Here is a 24,894-nt window from a genome sequence, read left to right as displayed (position 1 = left end):
GAGACAGCCGTCTTCGTGGTCATCTAATGGACATTTTATGATATATTATAATTAAATTATTATATATTTATTATAAGTAATTTATTTGTTTATTATAGAAATACGGTATAAGTCGAGCTAATTTTTTCCAAAAAAAAATCTATGATATTAGAATAATATAGGTACTTAAATTAAGTATAAATGTATAATCTTATAATGACGAGGAATTATAGAAAATAGATTGAATAATATAAATATATATATATTATAATATTAAACATAAGCAATTACAAATAATAATTTTAAATGTTTGAAAATTTGAGAAAATTATAGGTTATTTAATATAATTCTTATTCTTATTTTTATATCCAGATATAGGCACTCAATTTTATTGTATTATACATAAAGCAAATAAACATAATATTTTGTATATAATAAATTATAACTAAACAGATTTTAATATTTTAACGATACATTTAATTATACAAGTATATGTGTACAAAAGAAATAAAATATTAAAATATGTATTGTAAAATATAGATTAACTAAATATTTTTATTATTATAAATAACATATAAATAAATATTTAAAAATTATTAATATATTGCCCATATGTTGCCCATTGGTTATAAGTAATTACTAATTGCAATTCAGAAGAGCATTTCTTACAAAACGTGCATAAAAGAAAATTCTATAAGTTTAATAATATAGATACATGAAAAAAAATATTAATGAACTCTTACGAGTTTTAAAAATAGTTTCAAAAAATTAATATTTAAAATGATTGTAGTCATCGATTAGTTTTAATTTAAAAATACGTTCATTTTACCCTCTAGTTCATTAGGTAACGAGAATTTGTTTTCCAATATCTGTAACTCACAAAAAATAAGAGCTGATAAATGACACAACATATTATGAGATACGTGTTTATGATATATATATTATGAATACTAACCAATTGTATAATAAATTTAGCTTTTGATATCAATTCACTTCTTTCATAAACTTGGTTGACTAATGTTACTGAAATATGAACTATAGTACTATCGAAGAGACTTGGGCATAAGACTTTTGATCCACGTATTGTGAAATTATTTTCATCATCTACACATATATAGTACTATAATGTTATACAATACTATTACTAGAAAGGACACGTTAAAAAAAAAACTAGGAAAGTCCTTCTACTGTATATTAGGTATTTCGAATAAACTTTGTCATTGTAATGGAAATGGAAGTAATAAATTTGGATTTAATTGAATTAATGATAATTAATTTACTTATTATTATTATTATTTAATTATCATAATATCATGAATGATATATCATTGCATAAGGAAAACAATTCTGAGCGGAAATAGTGTATACATTTATAAATTTGACAGTGTGTGACTATTTTATAATTAATTTATATTAAGTGAATATTATAATTAGTAGTACGGTTAATGGTGAATTAAATAATTTTTAAAAAGGCGCACGCATATGCATTTTAAATATTTTCAAATTTATGTAATTACAACTTATGAGGTATCTTTTATTACATATTCAAGTTTTTTGCCTGACCATAAAAATATTCATCAACATTTGTAACAAAGAACAAACTGAATATTTCAGTTGGCTGTAAATAACTTAAAATTAATATTAATTGAATATATAATGTCATTAAACTTCAAACTCATAAAAAAATGTATGTAGCTTTAAAATTTAAGTTAAATATTTATTTTTAAATTTCAGTTTAAAATAGGAATGAAGAAATGAAGAAATTTGTATACCATTTATATGCCTAAGTGTTAAAATTGAAAATTGTATAAATTTGAACTACAAAATAATTTATACATTTTCATAATTTTCATGACCCTGTAAATATTTGTACTTAAGTTTAAACATTTTAAATTACGAAAAAAACTAAATAAAATAGCTATTAACAATAGTCTTATACAAATTATAGTTATAAAATATAGAAAATATAATACATATTTCTACATATCCACAAATTAAAATATGGTACCCGTAATTCATATTCTGCTTTAATTAATACCACTTTTTAATTTTTATTTAATTTATTTTTAAAATATTTATTTGGCACTTAGTACTTACTTATTACAAAATGTTTTAACCAAATATATAAAAATTCTAAACATCTTTCACTAAAGGATTTCGAATTTACAAGTATAAAATTAAGCCAAGGATCGGTGGCGAACTCAATTTTAAGATATGTTAGTTCCTGTAAATGTTTTAAAAGTTTTGTTGACAGTATTGTAGTTATGCACTCCCAAGCCTGGTCAGACACCCAATCCAATCCCTACAAGTATTTTTTAATATTGGTATATAAATATTAAAACAATCTGAAAAATAGTTTTTTTTTAATTCTTACTTGAGATATAATGGTTTTTAATTGCATAAAAATGGTTTTTAAAAAATCAACACTTGGTGCTTCAGTAAATTCAACCGATTTACAAATACCTTCTTCGTAATATTTTAAAATAATTTTAAATAATGTAATAGACGATATTATGCAATTTTGACATAGTCTAGTCATGGCGTTTAAAATATATTCACATTTTAATGTTATTGAATACTAGGGCAAATATAAATTCATTATTATGATGTGTATATTTTGTCATTTTAGTGTAGCATAGGCATATAAAACAAATTTAATAAATCATACTAGAAGTTTGTGCTCCATATTAGTTTCTTCCTGTTCAAGCTGGCATAATTGTATTACAGTATTGATTGCAAGAAAACAAATATTATTATTTTTTGAGAGGCATAAGTTTTCAAGAGCATATAGAAAGTTCTTATTCTTCTTAATTGTATTTAAAACTAAAATAAAGTTATGGAAGAAATTATTCAATTAGACATATAAAGCCATATAATATGTTTTATTATCACCTATATTTTAATTACATACCATCACTGTTAGAAAATTGAATCAGAGTTATGAGATGCTGAAGAAGAGATAATAACAGTGAATACTGTTCAGTGAAAGTAGATTGATGGATTTTTATGATTGAAGACATTGTATAAACTATACTACGATGTTCGTTAATGGAAATATTTGTCCCAAGAAGAGAACACGGTTCAGTTAAATTCAATAAAAACGTTAAATTTGTTGCTGAAGTATTAATAATAATTTAATTTAAATTAATTAAATTAATTAATAACAATTGTACAATATCATATAGAACTATTTTTTTATTACCTCCTATTCCTTTTGAATTATTAGTACAACAGAATGAACCTAAATATATGGGTAACATATCCCAAATAATTAATAATGTTTTGTGTTCATTACATTCGTTTTCTGTAGTTATTATTTTCTTAACAATATTGAATCCTGAATGTAGTTTATTATTGTCGATGTTCGTATCGTTAATAAGCACATCCTATAATAATAGTTAGAATTATCAATAGTTTTTATAATTTGCAATTATTGATAATGGATATTGACAATATTGTAGTTAAATTTACCATCAAACATAACTTTGCTTTGTGATTATTTAAGCAAAATTTCTCCAGCTCAACCAAACTAATTTCATCTGAATTCTGGACCCATTGTTTAATCTAACAGTAGTGGCATACATTAAACTAAGAAAACTTCGAAAACATTAAAATATGTATTATACTCACTAATTGTAATTGTATTTTTTCTGGTATTATACTTGAAGCGAACAAAAAATATAACAATGCAGGGTGATGGGTAAAAATCGAATCAATAATTTTTGAGTTTATAAGTTCAACTAATTTTTTTGTAGCAAATTCTAAACCGGATATTGCATTTACAGCATGGTGGGATACAAAACAAATCTGAAATAAACACATATTTTTAATAATGTGTAGAATGAAAAATTACATATTTAATATTTACAGAAATATTAAAAAGAATTGCTTTAATAACAGGAATAGGAATTTCATTCTGTATTGAACATAAGTAATCGCACATTGGTTCTAAGTATATTGACTCCTTTTCATCACTAAAAAAATATATACACAGATTCATTAACAGTTGGATTATATATAAATATATAAATTCAAATAAATACTTTGCTATCTTAAAAATTGTAAATCTACAACTTATAAATTGCTGCTTTCTTGTATTTTATACTTGACTGTATAATATATTCACAGTTTAGTAAATAACATAGAAAGAATAGTTAATGAAAAAAAGTCATCCGCTGATAAAACTCTTTAAGATTAATTAATTTTGCAGGCCACGGTACCGCGGTTAGAATTGTGGTGTAAATTATTTTCACTACAAAAATGCATTCTTGGGAATAGCTTGATTACACGAAAAACCACGTGTTATTATATGAATCAATAAAAATAATAAGTTTATATTAACTAAATAATGACAAATATAAAATGTTATTAACTATTAAAAAGGCTACAATTATTTATAGATAGTTAATAATTATACATTGCATTTTGTTCTGCCTATACAATTACGAGAATACTGTTTTTCAAATATTTTCTCTAAAAATACCTTTTATTTAAATACTGACACACATTAAGTATGAAATAGAAACGAAATTGTCTATAATAAAAAAGTACGAACTAAAAAAAATATCGTGAAATTAATACATAATTTTCACTAAAAATCTAAAAAAAATAACTTAACATAATTTTCATGAAATTTTGTTAAGAGTATTTATTTATTTACTTACTAACCAACATAAAATCATATTATCATTTAATCTAAAATGTTAGATCCATACAAATATTAGGTAATATCTAAGTATAAATAATAAAAATAAACAATTACTCGTATAATATGGAATCAATTTCGTCCTTATTTAAATTAACTTTACTTAATATAGTAAAAAGTGCATTTTTCAAAAATATCATTACTTATAAATAATTATAATATTATATTACCTACATACAAACTTACTTGGAACAAGTTAAAAGATAGAAATAAATAAAAATGATGATAGAATATCTAATATCAGTATTTGTGCTATTTGTTAGAACAAAACATAAATCTTTTGGAGTTTTGGGAAAATTCTTGAAGCTCCAAACCATTTGATTGCGAAACATATCAATACCACCAGGCCAATGATGATTTATTTCAAGATAAGCTGATGATAAATAAAACAGCATCTCAAATAACAACTCTTCGGCTGAAATGCCAATTTTACTAAAGATAAATAATACACAATTAATATATGAAAATAGATTATAGAATAATAATGTATAATCCAAATAAATATTAAAAGTTTAAGCAGTTATATATATATAGTGTTATTCATAATGAATCATCTGATACTTATTGCTTGGCACTTGACTTCCTGGGTTATCTTATATTACGCCATGCCCATGCTACTACGTATTTTAAGGATATGTTAAGGATACGCTGTAAACGTACCACTATATTATCATTAACCAAAAAAGAGCTAAAAATCAACACAGTCAATTACGACGGATATATATGGAATGAATTAGATGTTGTTCGTGTGACCAAGAGAAGTCACGTAGAACATTTATTTTGGTACGATTACATAAATTTGAAATATTATTTTTTTATTTAATGATTCATGTTTTGTTATTCTAAACCAAAAAGTTAAAAATATATAACCATTTAAAACCAAATGAATCATTTTAAATAACCCTGTATATACGAGCCAATTTTGGATAATATCATATATATATATATATAACTAATTAACTGTATTTAATATTAAAATAAATCTCTACCTTTTATCTTTTTCTAATAAGATATCAATATGTACACACATTTTTAGTTATTTATATATATTAATGTATAGGTAAATAAAAATAATCAATATTACTTATATTCAATTAATTCATATAAAATTCTAATAATTTTTGACGCTGCATAATGACTAGCTATATTTTGACGAGCAGAAGTCGATAAACTTTCTTTGAACGGACTTATTAAATTTTTGATTGCTTTTCGATAACTTTTGTAATATATATTTATATTCAAATGTTTCTATGTATTATAAATTAATATTTTAATATCTATATTATACTATATACATTAGCGTCCTATTGACCAAAATATTCAGTAATGTTTAGGTACTTACTAGAACAAATGGTAAGCTTATGTGTTTTATCATATACCAAGCTACATTTTTCAATAATTTGGCTATTTCTGTATGTTTTTTTAAATTTTCATTTAGTAACACTCTCTTTGTTATGGTAGAATAAAGTCTATATAATCAGAACATGTATACAACGTTATTGATCATCACAATTATTATAATTTATAGATATCTACAAAACAATACATAGGTATTAAATTTATAGTATTTAGTAATTTATAAATTGTAGATTAAACAATGAATAACAAATAAATACATTACACAAGGTGATTCAAGCTTAAAAGTCCTAAACCATTATTATTATTACCATAATTATATATTTTTTTTTGGTTTTACACAAAATATAAAATATAGTAGTATACTTAATATACTTCGACAATTTTAAAATGTTAATAGATTATAGATTAATATTATATCTAGTTTAAATCTCATATCAACATAATCTTCATATTTTTCTATCTTATTTCATGAACTATTCTTATTGCCTAGTACACAAAGTATACAATTTAGATACATCAATATTTTAATAAAAATTCTATACTTAACAAAGGGTGACCAGTCAATTATTCCACTTTTTAAATCTTTGTCTCCTTTTTTAAATGTCCTCAATTTTTTCACGTATTCACACAAATTTTAAATATTTATTTTTTTAGTTTCATATAAGATTTCTTAAATGGTAAAATATAAATTTCTTACCTTCTATTTATGGACTATAATTTTAGTAATACAATTTGATATCAGTGAGGCATTATCCACAATCATTATTAAATTATTAATCATAAATTAAAAGAATTTTATGAATACATATTTCTATACTACTATAATAACTAATAATATGTTTTGTAAAAAGTATTATTCAAATGGTACCTATTTTATGAATTATTACTAATTAGTAATTACTAAAATTCTATAAAAATATAAACTATTAGCGTAGTATTTAAGAATTTTATAACTATTGTACCTATCCTAATTATTCTTAAAAAAAAAAATAAAAATAGAAAGGGTCTCCTTTTTTGACAGATGCTTAAAATTATGGTCACACTGGATTAATAATTTACAGTATACATTTTAAGGGGTGGTTCTCATTAGAATTTCTAATTTTCTAATTTTGAAAGAAAAGAATTTATTTCACCACATGCAACTCTTTAAATGACACAACAAATATAAGTTATTGAAAATATGATCTATAAGTATATTTCAAAAATCAAAATGCGTATATTTGAAGAAAAATAGTGATGAACATACTTAGTGAATCACTTTGTATAATAACAATATTTCTAACTCCTTTCGGTTCGATTGTTGTTCGTCAGAATTCTAATCTAATAATGCGATGTATCTAATAATAATGTTTACCTACATTTCCTCTATTAGAAATTATATATGTACGCATATCGACAAAATATTTTGGGATTCGTGGCATTATACGCATCATGTCACTATAGTTTACGCTACTAATTAATTTTAAATAAATTATAAGTACCTTAACAAACTACTAGAAAGATTTGATGCAATGTCAACCACACGAGAGTCAATGATGCATTTTCCTGTGACACTTTTACAAATTGCCTTTGAAATAGACATGCTCGTATTGTATAATTTATTACTTAATTCAATTGAAGGACACGCCAGAAAATACGTCAGTATAGAAATAACATTAATAACACAATGTGCTGGTAAATTTTGTGAATTAGTAAAAACCATTTTTATAATGGTTAAAACTTGAGGTATATTGCAGATTTCTTGAAGGTTTGTTCCTCCCCTAAAATCAAGTACAATAGTATTCAATATTATAGTTATTAATGAATTAATTTAGGACTGTGAATTTATAGGAAAGTGCATTTTTTTGTGATTGTGAAACGAAGCTTTGTAAGAAGATATACATAATTTGAATTATACATCATCATTCAACAAATTTCAACAACTTGATACCAAAACAAACTATTTGTATGATATATTTTGACTTGTATCAATCAATTTATAAATATGGTCTATTAGTATATGGGGTGGACTAGGTGATGGCATTTTAAAACTGTTGCTAAATAATATAGTGCGAACCTGTCTAAATAAAAGTAATTTAGATTTGGGTATGTTACCAGTAAGATCACTTTACAAAAAAATAGTAATTATGTTCGTTTTTAAACATTTAATAAAAGAAAACAAGTAGTCCTGTTAATGAAAACAAAAAAGAAAATAGAGTCTATAATATTGATGTTAAATATGCAAAAAAATCTTTTGGTCAGTCATTTGTTGACTATTTAGGGCCTACTTATTTTAATTTAATACCTTATGAACATAAAAAATATACATTTACAATATGGTCAGGGGCGTCACCGTTTTCGGCCAAAATGTACCTTTCCCTTTTCGGCCAGCACAGTTTTCTTTTAACAACTTATGAGTTATGATTATATCCAAAAATGTGATTTTTTTTTAAATTATTACCTACCATAATACTTTATGAAAACATGATAAAATAAAATAATATAAAATAACAAAATGTTACAATAAAATGTTATAATATAATACATTATTCGAATAAAAATTAATAAGGTATTAATTATAATTCTTTATTAATTGATATAACTATTAACCAAGGTAGCCCATTAGTGGGTGCAAGAGGGTGATATGTCACCCCCCTAGAATAGTAAAATTATTGTTATTATTTTAGCTATGAATAATAAATTAATTTTTCTAATGATAATATTTACTTATAATTGTGATTGTCACCCCCCTAGGTTTTGACAGATGGGCGCCCTTGCTATTAAATATATAGGTATTAACCTAAAATCAACGAAATGAAGCTTACATTGAAGACTATAAAAATAATAAAATATGTCGTTACAAATATCATATAATTATAAAAAATAAAACTTCTGAATGCATATTGTATTATTATTATATTTGTATTCGACTAATGTATTATATTATAACATTTTATTGTATTGCCGATTATTTTATTTTATTATTATAATTATTTTTGTATAGGTATTATAATACTATATTAATTTTTATTCGAATAATGTATTATATTGTAACATTTTGTTATTTTATATTATTTTATTTTATTATTTTTTTATAAAGTATTAGGTAGGTAATAATTTTTTTTTTTTAAATCATAGTTTTGGATACAATCATAACTCATAAGTTGTTAAAACTGTGCTGGCCGAAAAGTAAACAGTAAGTGTTGGCCGAATAGGGGGCCACCCATGGTCAGTGATGTAGCCGTGGGGGGGGGGGCAGTGGGCCATGGCCCGGATCGGCTGTATCAACTTAATATAAAAATGAACTGTTATTGTTAATTGTTGATTATATTTCTTAGTATTTTATATAGGTTTAGCCACTCCCTCCCCTTATTTTAAAATCCTGACTATGCCACTGATCATGGTAGTGTTAAACAAATTGTTTATAATTGGTCATTCTTAGAATTAGTTTAAATTTGAATTGTTAATATTACTTACTTCCTTTTGTTTGTTAATTATTTCTTTATATTATTATGTATGTATAGATAATAACTTGTTTTAGTTGTATTGTTTTTTGTTTTTTTTTTTATTTACTCATCTATTCGTTTATTTATTGAATTAAATTTTATGAAATTTAAAAAATTTAAAATATATACTCCCAATCCATAACATAAGCTACGCTTAAAAGGAATTGATAATCATAACTGTATTATTTGTTCCTATATTGTTAATTTATGATGATATTAAATAATAAAAAAAATCCATTTATGAAACTTATTTTGAATTTTTTGACGTTTTAAATTGTTCAGGTCATTTTTTACCTTTTTAGGTCACATTTTCTTTTTTTAGTTAGTTATCCGGTATTTTTAATTAAATTTCGTTATTTAACATCTTTGAAAACCTTTAAAAAAATGTTTCAAGTGAATATAGCATTATTAAAGAATCAATCAACTTCAAAATTAAAATTAAATCAACTTTTATACATTTTTTTTTTATTAAATAAATAAATGTTTATGCATATAATATATTGATGTCAATATAAATATAACAATTAAATTAAAAACCATTTTATACTATAACTTTTGGAATTTTAATTGCATTTGTTGACAACTTAAATGCATTTTTTTAAAGGTTTTTTAGTGCATTCAATTCACAACCCTAAATGTTATTATATATTTAACTCAATCGTGTAGTTATAAAAATATTGTATACTTTTTGATTATTATTGCCAATAGTTGAATTAAATCAGATACTAAAGCATCGCTTGTTCTTATTAAAAATACAAGTGTTCGCAATAAACTATTACAAGTGTATAATACATCATTTCTTTTGTAAAATATATCATTTTTTGATAACATCCATATGCATAAACATATACTTCTAAAATAGAATAGTTATAATTTAATAATTGTGTATAACTAATATAATACTATTTTGTCATTTTTTATATATATAAAAAAATAAATGTTAAATTTAATTATTTACTTTATTAACGGTGTATTAATTGAAAGTAAAGGTTCACACAAAAATTGAATCATATCAGCATCTAAATATGTTCTACTGACTAAATTGAACTTTTTTGGATCTTTTAAACTTCGAATCATAAACTGAATACTTTTATCCTGTAAATTAAAACACTCATCATGATATTACCTTAGGCATTTTTATATTTATGGTACAGTTACTTTATATTTCTTTTTAACATTACATTTACAAAAGCTTAATTATATGTAGTAACTAGTAAGTAACAACTTTACATAAAAACGAACACGGAAATATATGTATATAACAAACAAAAAATATTTATTAAATGTTTTGGCAATGCGCCCTTTAAAAGGAAAAAAAATGCAATTCATCAAAATCATAAACATTCTACAATTTTATTCTAGTATATTCTGTTTTGATAAACATAATTATAAATAATTAAAACGAATATATATATACTTAAGAAAGATATTTTTTATGTTGTGCAATAATATTATATAGGGTCATCAAGAAACAAAAATTAATGTTTTATTTTCCTAAGATCGAAGACAGATATATAGTGGTTACTGGTTATTGATGTACACTATTGATTAAAAATGATTAAATAATAAATAAACCCATCAATATATGCATATAAAAATGAGTGTAACTATGTAAATACCTACTTATGTTCTTTATTGGAATGTAAACGGATATACTCATTTCAATTAAAATAAATCAATATAGATTCGTTGCGATCAAAAGAGACGAATATCATAGGCATAAAATATAAATGAGTGTGTCTATGTCTATTAGTTACATTTTATCCTGAAAAGATAATATTAGGATTTTAATTCTAAAGAATAAATCACATACAAAATGTTATCCTGAAAAACAAAAAATTGAAATTGTTTATTTTTGGTTGTCATTGGTTACTACAGCACTTCAGGTCTAGGTCACTTAGACTAAAGGTGCCACTAATTACTAATATAATAGGTACCACCTATAATATCTATGTCCAATTGTCCTACCTAACTATCTATACCTTTTACCTTATAAATTAGCGGTAAACCTTAAGTTTTACCTTAAGTTTCGTACTTTTAAGTCCGTAACATATATGTTTTGGCTAGGAAAAAAAATTGTTATATTTAAAATTAAAGGATCTTATTTGTACACCTCCATCTAACATTTATGTTTATATGAAATATTCAATTTAATAGTATTAACTATATTAAGTTTAATATTGTAAGAATAACAGGAAGAATAAATATTTTTATACAAAATAAAAATATATTTATAAAATCAAAGATTAGTTTGGAAACGACAACAAAAGTATGATTAAATTAAACTTGAGGCACAATTCCGAGAGACACGCTCCTCGAATGAAAATGAGATAATTATCTCTATCTAAAATTATTTCTACATTATAAATTATTTATTGCAAATTATAATCAATATTTTACTGCATTGTCCGTCAACACAACAAGTCAACAACCCATGCGTGATTATGGTACTTACTTATACAGTATACCTCGGAAGTGACCTGCAGGCATTGTATGATAGTGTATACCTTAAGAAAGTTTTCCGAAGGGCGCGGCCCGTTTCGCCCAAAATCAACTTTTCCCGTTTCGCCCAGATACCCGTTTCGACCAAAGCTATTTTAGTTGTTTTCAAATTAAGTTGGCAATGATTTTTAAATAATATAATACACATATTATTATTAACTATTTTTAAAAGAAGTCATATAGGAAAAGTTTTTATAAAATACATATTTAATTATACATTATTATAGTTATAACACAATTACACAAATGACTAGGGCTGTCCCAGGTCATTTAGAGTTACCCAGGGAACACAATGAAGAAGTTAACTAGCTTATATCTCAAAAATATATGGTTATTATTATTTTTACTTACAATCAGTTTTAAAATGTTGGGTGATAAATCTTATAATGTTATTTATAATTTAATATTTATTTTTAGTTGATTTATCAATGCTATCTATCATATATTCAAATCTATTGATTAGTTCAGTTTATTTTTTTTATCGCTCGATCTAATTTTTTTAATTCCTGAATGCTTAGAAGTTTGAATGAAATTTTTTGCATATATTTGAATTTTTTAATATATCTAAAAATTGAGCTTAAAAGGCAATGTTATTTAAGTCCAGGCGCAGATCTAAGACCGATCACCGATGTACGGGAGCGGAGAACTAAGCGCAATTTTGAAGCTTTAATTTATAGGAATAAATATAAATTAAATATTTATATTAAAAAAAAAAAAGAGCGAGAGTGTAGCAGAAATTAAAATACTATAAAGTGATGTAACTAGGCAGGAATAGAATAATAAATCAATGTAGACAATGTAGTCAATGTAGTAGGAGTATGGTAACATTTTTGTCAGAATGAGGGAGAATAGATTGAGATGGTTCGGTCATGATTAGAGGATAATTAGGATACAGTGAGAATAGTTATAGAAATAAATATCTGAAACAATTGCAGTTTAACTATCACGCGATTTTTTTTTTTTTTTAACACGTATTTCTACGAATTAAAAACGACGGTGCAAAAACGAATTTGCGTAAATCATTATTTTGGAATTTATATCATTCCTCCTCTCGGTGTTAAAATAGCCAACCTGTGGTGATGAGGGGGGTTGGCAACCCGTTCAGGGTCTTTAAGGGAAACATAACTACTCTTCGGGTAGCCAGTATAACCTCAGAGGTAATCATCACCTACCAGTAAAATAAGAAAAGTAGTCTATAGCCTCAGTCACAGATGTTGTAAACCTGGGCGGCAGACGATCGTGTTATGATTTCACCATCATTCATAATTCATCAAAATATGTACCTAAACAAAAATTGAAAAATTTGTTATAGACGCGGCACTGCGGCAGTAAAATACAGCGCAGTGCGCATGTGTAAAAACGTTAAATATCAAAATTCAGAAGGATAAACCCAAGGCTAAAATAATACTTTAGCGCTAATTGCATCGTTCTTAACTGATTAAAATTTGAAATACATGCTTCAAAAACAGAAAAAAAAATCGAAAAATGCACGTGGTAACTAAACGTACTATAATTAAACCAACAAACTTTTATAAATTATAAATTTATAACTAATAATTAATATAAACGAGAAAGGTATCTAAGGTAAATTTGAAATAGTATTTACTATTTAAAACTTCAGCGACTTATAAATATTATAACATTCAACATTCTTCATCTGCACATATATAGGCATATAATAAACCTACCTGAAAAACTATGTTTCGTGACAGCAACATTTTTTTCAATTTGATCGTAATCACGTCCATTTCTATACTATTGAATATAATATATTATATTGCTAAATGATGGCTCGTCTCGAACAAGGTATTTTAGGACACACATACGGTATATTACAACATATACCTTTATTAACAAGTATATATCACGTAGACTCGGCCGACAGAATAGTTTTGAAAAAGTTGAACGTTAAGGGCAAAAATAAGCACTAGCGTCTAGCAAAAAGGTAAAATTAGAGAAAGAGAGCAAATGGCCAAACTTTGGCGCGTAATAATAAATATTCAATCTACATTCTACATCATCAACCGATTTAAGTCATAGAGTAATATTACTCTATGATTTAAGTATACCGCAGTCTCTGCGTACTGGGATTAAAATATACCGGTTAGCCTCATGGAATAACAGGTTTTATTTTACTTCCCGCGAACGGTCGTTTTTCTTCCATGTACTAGCGCGCGGTCCACACAATATCAGTTGTTGTTTCTTATCAAACGTGCAATTTTTCTTTTCAATGTCGTCCTCAACGTTCACGGTCCGTCTTTCTTTATTTTTCTACCGAAGCGAATGTTTTGTTCGGTACATTGTTTAATAAACACACATCCCCGCCGATAAAAGACGAACGTAGTTCGTACACCGTACTAAAATTAAATGTGGTGTACAAGACGTGGTTATCGGTAAATAATCGATTTGATTTTAAACGCAGTTAGCGGACATCACAAATGATAGAGTTTCATAAACTTTGAGTCTAAACTCGGTGAATGGGACATTTCAACGAGCACCAAGTGTTCAGAAAATGTTATCCTACGAGTAAGTTTGATTATTATTCTAAGTTAAAATTTTTTTTTTTAATTATATAAGAACTAAGTAAATAAATTACTAATACAACATACTTTGTTACTATAATAATTAATAATTTACTGAATGTGTGTGTTCTGTAAAATAGAATAATAAATCAAGAAGATACTGCCATAATAAGAGAAGTCTATGACAATGACAACTCACAGGAAATGTTTGAACAGGAACTGGATAATGCCTTAGAGGCTGGCTACAAGTATATTATTATTGAGCCAACTCAGCTGGCTGATGAAACTGTGAGATGGATTACTGTTGGAAATTTTCTTTCTCAAACGGCTATCATATCTAGTGCTTTGTCTGCAGGAACAGGTTTGGAATTATATACAATTAGTAGTGGTTTCCTAAAATTAATCAAAAGTTCAGTTTAGTATCATTAAAACAGAATTGAAAAGGTTATTTTCAATGTGTAGATAGTAAAATAAAAAACCATAACTTATAAAAAATAAAATTTATTTTATCTTAATTAAAACATATAAATCAACATATTGTGTAATTAATTAAATACAATTTTAATCATATATTTACATAATAAGTAAATAATATAGTTTTAATGAACAAATTATTACAATTAATTTTTCAGTGCTTGATAAATATACATGTAATCTAGGATTTTTGTATTAAGTATGTTAAATATTTTATACAATATATTTGTTATCACTTTAATATATTTTACTTTTTTTTTTTTTTTTTTACTCAAATATTAGCTTATTTTTGGACTTCGAAGCCATTTGTATATGGCCCCTTGTGCATGGCTTCATTTGTATGCACTGGACTATATATGATCTCATGGCAGTTTGATCCATGCTGCAAGTATCAGGTGCACAAGGACCCAAGATTGAAATCGCTCCAAAAGGAAGACAACACCCCATCATTGCCAGTGGTTATAGAACGTGGCAGTGATACCAAGAGGAAAATTGTACACACATCAGTAACAGTTGTGTCAACTGCTTATTGTATATGGAAGCTGTACGAATATTGCAAATAATCTTTTAAATTGAGATCAAATTTTTATGGGAACGTGATGGTTCAAGAACAGTCAGCACATTTTAAAATTGTATTTTATATATGTACACTTGATTTTATTTTATTTACCTACCAACTTATGATTGTATGTACCTGATAATGTTGAACGCCAGTGACTAAGAGATTTCCTTCTCGGGTGTAGAGCATATATCCATGTTACATCATACTTTCTATATACATTTCATCTTTAAATGAATTAATGAATAATATTCAATGCAAATTTATTATTCACTGGAATTATTATCGGCTTTACTTTGCGAGATCATATTAAGAACTCGAAATGTAATTTTATACAAAGTTTAAATACTTATTTCCATCTTTCATTAAGTTTTACATTCAAATAAATACGATGATTATTAGGCTTTAGAAACATTGTAATGACAATTATTAAGTCATATTATTTATTTTATATAAAATAATAATAGTGACAATTGACAAAGTATAATTTCTATTTTCCTGATATTTAAACATTTTAAACTATCCTAAATTTTAATCACTGAGCTAAGTTATATTTTTAGAATTCTTACTATAAATTTTCATTGCTACATAAATCATTATATTGTTAAAAATAATTTAAACTCAACATTATTTTTCATAAATTAAAATTTATTATTATGTATAATAAGTTAAATAATTAAAATCTTTATATTTGTGGAAATAACTTCTTTATACACTTGATGTTTATGGACGAGTGAACGGATATATCTCAGGCATCTAAATAGGTGTAAAATGTTTTAGCACACATGATTTAGTCATGTTAAATATTGTCTATAAATTACTAACAATATTAGATCATGCTAAAAATTGCCATTAAAATAAAAACAAAACAGTAATGTTTTATATTTGTGACGTGATAAAATATATAAATTGATAATTTATTTATTTTTATTGTTAATTAATGCGGTAGTAAAATTATATTTCTTTGTTATTCAAAAGATCTTTATTGTGATTAAAAAAAAAAAAACATGAATTATCAAATGTTTAATAGTTAGAAACTTAGAAAAACAAAAACAATTTTATTCAATTGTAGAATATTTTAAAATAAAGATATTTGTATTTAATTAGGTTTCATTTTAAAGGCAACAAATAAATTTAAATTTCGATCTAATATAAGGTTGTTCTAAAAGGTTCAACTAATATCTAAAAACTACCTATAATCGTTCTATGGTTTAGGGTGAACGTAGCATGCCAAAGTATAAATAGAACATAATATTTTAAAATCTATTGAGATAAGGTTATTTTTTATGAATTTAACATACTATATATACTTTAATACTACTCCCTCGTGGAAGTAGAAACACAATATTATGTTGCTATATATTGTCTAACTATCATTGATCAAAATTACGAATTCCATCGTTTGTTTTTTTTTTTTTTTTACAGACTTATTTAACCATTTATGAATAGACTGAAAAAATATCACAAAATAAATTTCTTAACATTTTACAATCTGCATAAAATATTGTATGTGATTTATTGTTATAAGATTATAATGTTTAGAAAACAAAACAATATTAAAAATTGTATATCATAATAAATTGCATTCTATATTTAATTAAATTTAGTGTTTGTGTAGCTTTCGTTAAAACATAAACTTTTTTTATAACAATGAATGTTTGATGTCAAGAACAATGGACGTTTTAAAGTTACATGTATAGTATATGTGCTTGATATTTTCAAAATAAGCAACATGGACAATAGTAAAACATAATAAAATAACCTACATTTATACACATAATATATAATTTGTTTTATTCTATCAAAGAGTTGTTTGTCAATTAATATTTTTTTAAACATTAAAACTAGACAAGAATTTGTAAGATATGTTAAGCGTAACAATTACATGAGAATGTACACTAGTTTTCTTTGTAGGTTTCAATAATTTGTTTACCATTATAATATATCTACATTTATGAAGGCTACAAATAATTAAAAAAAAAAAAAAACAACAATAAACATCTAAATTTATCCTCATAAATATTTGCACACATTGAGTTATTGTCTACAATGGTATAGTTTCTTAATCATTTAAGTTTACAATCTAATATTAACTGGCTAAAGAAACGTTATTCTAAAAATAACTAAAAATATTTAACAGTACATAAGGTTTAACTATATCAACAACTCACTATTAAGTATACATAAATAATTGACAGAAATCAGAAGAACTACTTATAATATATGTATGAGCTATATGAGATTTCTAAAATGTAATTGTCGATACGCTGTTGTCATTCAAATTTATATGTAAATTATTAGTGATTAATTATATAAAAAACAAAAATGTGGTAAAAGTTTATATAAATATTGTCAAAAAATGTAATAAAAAAGAACACAAAATGTGTAACAAACAAGCACCATTTTAAGCAACAAAAATGTATCAACAATAAAAAAAATTATTTTATGAAAAAAAGGAGATCATTTAAATTATAATATAATTAAACTTATTATTTGCAATACATTTTGTGTGAAAAAAATTGGTGGTAATTAATAAACTCTAAACCTAAAACAATATTTAAAATTTAAATTTATGTAAACCTAAGATGTAATAGTGTTTAAGGAATGTACAATAATAATATAATTTTAAAAAATTTCATACTACACTAATGGTAGCAGTGATCGTGAGTAGTGGTGACGTGAACTTTATACATCTATGAAGCATATATAATTTAAATTTTTTGATTAAGTGTACCTTAATGTATCTACATTTTTTTCCAACTTAAGAGAACGTCTCATCAGTATGTGTTGTCTTTCTTTAAAAATTATGTAACACAGTATTCTATTTAACTTAGTTTTAGTATTAAGATCAAATTTATATGTTATTTAACTTAAAGGTTTCTTTAGTCTTGGAAATGTTTTTTTAGATATTTTAAGTCCAATAATAAATAAATTCATTATAATATTAAAATAAACAAAGCTAAATGAACATAAATTTACTGTGGTTTGCTCTTATAAAATGAAGACAAAACATGTTAATAAGCAGTGGCGCACAGTAGATTTTTCAAAAGGATGTCGAAAATATATATTTCGAGATACCCCCCCCCACCAGTAAAATCTGAGTTTAGGCATAGTATAGCTCTTATTTTTAAGTGTTTTTGGTTTTTTCTTACTAACAAAGATACTAAAAATAAAATTATATATACAAATATTCATCCTAGTTCACAATTCACACAACACTAGTCACCTACCAATTCTCTGAGGGGTGTCAGTTGACACCCCTGACCCTCCCAGTGGGCGCCACTGTTAATAAGACATCCTCATAATTGTAAATATAGCCAACTATTGCCTACCCGCAGAAATTTGGTATTCCTCTCTATGGCTATATTTATATGTTATCCTTTTTTTTTTTTTTTATCAACACAGCCGATACTTCATGAAAAGCTATTCCACGTCACCACTGACTATGAGTTATCAATTATCTATCTTTGTTAGTGATGCACAGTAAATATTTAAAAGACCAATGGTGTCTTAACCCTATTTTAGTTTTAAATTAAAAGCTCATTTTTATCATTTAATTTTCAAGCTTAAACAATTAGTTTGTGAAAATACTAATAAATTATTACTGGTAAAATTATTTTCAAAACTTTAACATTTTCAATTATCAACAATAGTGCAATAAATACTTATATTAATTGTATACAAGATTGACCAAAAATACTTCACAACTCCCAATGCAAAATATTAAAGTGCAAAAACAAAATATTTTAAATAACCAATATTAATGAAGAAGTCTCGTATTGATATTTTTATTTATAAATGATCGACAGGTAAATCATTTAATGACATTTTATGAATTACAACTTATAATAATGTAAACAATGATTTTGATAGATAAGTGGGTACATTTATTTATTATTAAATAAGTAATTAAAATAGTTTGATTCAAAAATTGATAAAGAAATATAATAGGGATTTAACAAAATTGAATTGTACTTTAAAATTAATTACAATTTTACATTTAATTGTGCATTATAAATAAATTAAACTGTGAATTTATATTAAATAGAAATTTATTTTGTACGTTTTTTTCAAATGTTGACATATTGATTTTTAATTAATGACAATTGACATTTATCCATAATATTTAGTTTTCTTTTTAATGGTAAATTATTATGAAACACATATATTATCACATGCTAATAGCAAAAAATAATAAATTAAATTATCATACTTTTGTTTAATATTACTCCAAGCTTTACTTTTAATTAATACCAATTAGTATTCTGGTAACTTGAAATAGAATCAGATTTATGTCACTTGTTACATCAATATTGATCATACTAAATAATTCACAAATTATGGTATTAATTTGTTTCTTTTAGGGCAGTTTTGTACAATTATACTTATCTGAATAATTCAATTATGGCATTTTGTTTTTAATAAGTAAAAATTGTACAAATATAAGATATACAAATTAAATAAATAATTTATGTGAAACTGTGCATCACTAACAACTAGGTATTTATATTCAAAAATACAAAATTATAAGTACTCAAACATAATAATTAACAGCTAATTTCTAGAAATCTAGTTGACTGACCTGGCTGTTTGTCAAATGTGAGATTCCCGTATGCCGACGATAACGGGCTGTAGCCGACGCTCGTCCGTCTGATGGCGGGGAATCCTTGAATCCTACATTTTCTGACTAGCTTGCCGGTCAGCCCTACATTTCATAATCCAAAAATAAAATCGTGGCCATACATAACGTAGGCCAATTGCTAAACGAGCATAAAATGGAGCAATGATGACTTCTTGTTCATCGTTAACAACAGCATCTACTATTCGTTGAGCAACATATTCAGCCGAGTATCCAGACATTGTGGATTCATCCATAACTACAAATAATATAATATATTTATATATAATTAATAATAATATATTATAAAAAATTTTAATTAAAAATTAATATGTATTGAAAATACCCACCACCATATTTTGATCCAGATCCAGTTAATGCATTCAACGACAAATTTGTTTGAATGTACCCAGGGCTTACAACGGTTACTTTTACCTTATGATGTGATATTTCAGCTCTGAGAGTATCAAAGAATGCTTGTAAAGCATGTTTAGATGCAGTATATGCTGATCTAAAAATAATACAAACATAAAATTGATTTAATATTTGTAAACCATTCAGAAAAAATAAAAAAAATATAGTAGAATCTCAATAATCCGGCTATATTAACCTATACGTACTTATATGTATTTGTATATAGTTACTATCGTAAATAATAAAACGTTAGATAAAACTAAGTAATAACAGATTAAATCCGAATAAACCTATTAGATATTTTATTTTTATTCAGTTTACGATGAAGTACAATAAGGTTATTCATTTTTTAATAATATAATTTAAAAAAAAATAATTTTTTAATTTTTCAATAAGTAAAAATGCATTTTTATGTGAACCGCTGTTTTTGTTAATCCAGCAGTAGTGTCCAAACAGATGTCTCTAATAAAAATGGTCAAAAGATCTACTCAATGTTATCTAACTTATGTTAAATTCATGTTCATTTAGCTCTACTGTGAGATCTTTCTCCTTACCACCTTGTCATTGTTTATTTTCCCTTAAATTTACTTATTGTACATACTCTTAAAAAACAATTAAAAAAAACATATTATAAATTTTTATATACAAAATTTAGTTTTAAATCTTAAAATAATATCGATAGGCTAAATTTATCTTTACTTATTGGAAATAAATAATAAAATAAATAACAATTTTAATTTGTAACCAACATTCATTTTTGATTTTAATTTAAACATTTTGAGTATGATTTTATTTGAATTATTCAATTTTCAATTGATACTACAATTTTTTATTTTAAATTTTGAACAATTTAAATATCTTGTAGTTAGGTGAATATGGATAATTATAATATTATAATTAAAGCCAATGGAATATAAGTACATTAAAGTAATATCAAATATTTTTATAATTTGTAAATTGATGAACGAGAATTAATGCTAGGTAGTTATGTATTGTAATTTAAAAAAATATTATATTACCTAAATGGAACAGCAATTTTTCCTTGTACACTACTAATTGCTATTATATGTCCACTTTTGTGGTGAATCATACTGGGCAATATGGCTAAAATAAAATATTAATAATAGTTATTACAACTTAAATACTAGAAATAGAGAAAAATAAATTTATATTTTTATATTTACCTTTAGTTAAAGCAACTTGGCCAAAATAATTGACCAACATTACTTTGTAATCGACTTCAGCCATTGTTGCTTCGGCTCTACCCCTATAGCTGATGCCAGCATTGTTGATGAGAATATCTACACGGCCAAAAACTCCTAAAACTTTTTGACTAACTACTTCTATTGTTGATTGGTCAATAAGATCCAAGACGAGAATACATGGTTTGTTAACATTCTTAATCTATAAGAATGATTAAACTTGTTAATAGGAAAATATGTTAAAATAATAAAACTTTTCAATTACATCACTTCGGCTTAATAAATCATTTTTGACTCGTTCTAATTCATTGCTGCTACGTCCCGTTAAAATTAGTGCACAGCCATGGGAATAAAATTCATGCGCTAATGTCTCACCCAATCCAGAACTGGCACCTGTAATAAGTACAACCTAACAACATAGTTTATGATTATTAAAAGATATTTCTAAAAATGATTAGTGTTAAGGTAGGTAATTAAGTAAGATTTAATTCAGTTCAACAAACTAGTTTGATTCATAATATGATTACCATATGAGCAGTAGATACTTAAAATTATTCAGTTATAACTTAAATATATTTGATATAGTATAATATGAAATGGGATGATGCTGTACAATTCTGGTTTAAAATACAACCTTTGTAATACTTAATAAGATCAGACTTTGTAACTAAATTATATTATTAATAGCATTAATTTTTATTTCCGACTTCTGTACTTATACAGCTTAATCTTCATAGGTAACAAGCACATAGTGTCATGCGTATCTTCCATAAATGTAGTGGATGGAAAAAATACATTACACTGTTGTAATATATGGCTGATATACTGCAGAAATAATAATAAGCTACAAATTATTGTTCGAAAATTATTCAAATAAAAAATCTAGAAGATTGAAAAAATAAATCTATACCAGCGTACAAAGTCCAATACCGAAAAGCTAGGGTCGTATAAAGGTCATAGACATTCGCTGGTACGACAAAACACATAGTAAACACGTTTGGGCTTACCTTTGAGTTGAGTGTGCGATATCTGTTGTTGAAACACTTTTTAAGAACGTAAACTGACATCGGTATTAAGATTGGCAGAGAACAACAAACGTACTGCCAGGCAATCGGATTGGCGTGAGCGTCGGACATTGCAATGGCGTTTTTGATATTAATCGTTTATAGCTATAAAATAATAAATGTCTTCAAGTGCGAACCTTGTCGACGTCGAGTTTCAAAATCGATCTAGAATGAAACTAGTTTAAACGTAATGTCTGCAAACAACTAAATTACCTACAGGGGATAAATTTAATTTGAAATTTGTATTTAATTTTTTATTTACTTCTCGGATAAGAGCAATCGAACTGATAACGACAACCAGTGATTACTAATACATTACAACGCTTGTACAGTGTGGTTAACCGTTAACGTTCACAGAATGTTCAGATTGCACCCGCGCAGTGACGACCGACGTACGTGTAAATCCCCAAAATAACATAATACTGAACTACATTGAACGGTGCCATAATAATAATATTTAGAAATATTATTAAATTATTATCGTATTTCTATATTAACAACATATATGAATATGTTCACTATTATTTGATATTTAACCATTTTAACCGTCCCTATTGCCCGACGCACGAATCCCCGAATGGTGGAATCGTGCTTACCATTCGGCATTCACCGCACGCGATGTTCGATGATCATTATGAGTTAAACGTTACCATCGCGGCGTAACAAAACAAACTTTTTTCGTCGTATGCAACCAAACAATAATAATTAGGTACAAATAAGACAATAGTATTGTACTAGTAACTGTATTATAGTGTTATTCGAAAGTATAAAAATATAAAACTTAAAGATCCTGAAAATTTTAATAACTGTTGATAGGTATACATTGTACATAATAGGTACACTATTACTCAAATCTCATATTTTCATATATATATAATATTATATACTATGCAGTATGCACTATACATCGGATTACAAATAAACGAATAAGCAAAGACTAAATTATGGTACCTATAATATCTAGACGAGGAAATCACGGGGAAAATTTAGAAGTTTAAAACTAGGTATATATTTGAAAGAGTACATAATTTTAAATATCTGGGTGTTACAATAAATATAAAAAATAATAACCATGATGAAATTAAAATAAGAACAACTGCAGCAATAATAAATGCTGTTACAGAGTAACGAGTATACTCATATCAAAACAGGTATCAATTAAATCGAAAATTACATTATGCAAGGTAATTATTATCTTGTATACGTGTGAAACATGGCCAAAAACTAAAGGAGCCGAAGACAAAATAGCAATTTTTGAAAGAAAAATATTAAGAAAAATATTTGGGCCAAAAATAAATAATATCACACAAAATATGAAATAAGGAGTAATATAGAATTACAACAGTTATATAAAGAACCAGTCATAGTCGCAATATTAAAATATAAAAGAATGAATAAAAACCAAATTCAAGACTTGAGTATTCTAGACTCTAGTATTCATCATTTCATGCTAATAAAATTTTTTCACTAAATTATGAAAATCGACGAAAATTACATACGTGTATACTTACTTTCACAGTATATACATATTATATATACCCCTTATATACTTATTGTTTATATGTGCGTATAATAAATATTAATATTATAAATGTACGCTGCATACTGCATTGTGCATAGGCACTTGTCCCAAAACTAAATTCATTTTCATCTTTTTGACTACCCAAAGTGGAACCGAAACTGGAATGTGGTTGGAAAATTTGGAATTGCGATTGTAAATTTATCACCATTTCATCATATTTAATTAAATTTTAATTTTAATTACCTGGCTCTTCAGTACTTGTGTTAGTTATTATTTATTAACAATTAATTCTATTATATTTTATCTTTAAAATTTATTTACGCCGAAATTGTATTTTATACTTAAATGGCATAATAAGAAATACCTAAACAATGTAGGTAGTGAATGTATGAATAATGTACTTATTAAAAGAATGTGGTCTGGAATTTGATAGTTTTTATTTTATTAAATATATTTGTGACCAGTGTTACTGTAAATATACATATCTAT

At 25.2% G+C, this 24,894-nt stretch overlaps 3 protein-coding genes across 5 annotated transcripts; 1 reads left to right on the top strand and 2 right to left on the bottom strand.

Annotated features, from left to right (window-relative positions):
* Positions 1-596: 596 nt before the first annotated feature.
* LOC132918881 (uncharacterized) lies at positions 597-3,078 on the bottom strand. The gene is made up of 6 exons (XM_060980218.1): positions 2,891-3,078; positions 2,648-2,802; positions 2,354-2,557; positions 2,077-2,281; positions 935-1,083; positions 597-848 (listed from the first exon to the last, which is right to left on the bottom strand). Exons 1-6 carry the CDS (start codon positions 2,997-2,999, stop codon positions 783-785), a joined length of 888 nt encoding a protein of 295 aa, XP_060836201.1. The 5' UTR covers positions 3,000-3,078; the 3' UTR covers positions 597-782.
* An 11,170-nt stretch (positions 3,079-14,248) lies between these two features.
* On the top strand, positions 14,249-16,509 carry LOC132923192 (transmembrane protein 11, mitochondrial). Its single transcript, XM_060987040.1, has 3 exons — positions 14,249-14,556; positions 14,693-14,913; positions 15,309-16,509. The coding sequence occupies exons 1-3, from the start codon at positions 14,543-14,545 to the stop codon at positions 15,587-15,589; spliced, it is 516 nt and encodes a 171-aa protein (XP_060843023.1). The 5' UTR covers positions 14,249-14,542; the 3' UTR covers positions 15,590-16,509.
* On the bottom strand, positions 16,073-23,228 carry LOC132923190 (dehydrogenase/reductase SDR family protein 7-like). Of its 3 annotated transcripts, none has more exons than XR_009661121.1 (7): positions 22,827-23,228; positions 22,085-22,228; positions 21,802-22,021; positions 21,637-21,721; positions 20,554-20,714; positions 20,168-20,462; positions 16,073-16,341 (listed from the first exon to the last, which is right to left on the bottom strand). XR_009661121.1 is itself a non-coding variant. In XM_060987037.1 (6 exons), exons 1-6 carry the CDS (start codon positions 22,953-22,955, stop codon positions 20,260-20,262), a joined length of 942 nt encoding a protein of 313 aa, XP_060843020.1. In that variant the 5' UTR covers positions 22,956-23,228; the 3' UTR covers positions 17,079-20,259. The 3 variants fall into 3 exon arrangements, 1 of the variants encoding a protein (XP_060843020.1); XR_009661120.1 differs by lacking the exon at positions 16,073-16,341 and adding an exon at positions 17,079-18,130; XM_060987037.1 differs by lacking the exon at positions 16,073-16,341 and having other exon boundaries at positions 17,079-20,462.
* Positions 23,229-24,894: the final 1,666 nt, after the last annotated feature.

The sequence above is a fragment of the Rhopalosiphum padi genome, chromosome 2 (genome assembly GCF_020882245.1).
Source record: "Rhopalosiphum padi isolate XX-2018 chromosome 2, ASM2088224v1, whole genome shotgun sequence".
Lineage (NCBI taxonomy): Eukaryota > Metazoa > Arthropoda > Insecta > Hemiptera > Aphididae > Rhopalosiphum > Rhopalosiphum padi.
The sequence above is the reverse complement of the archived record's forward strand: the minus strand, read 5'-3'. Positions and strand labels throughout refer to the sequence as shown.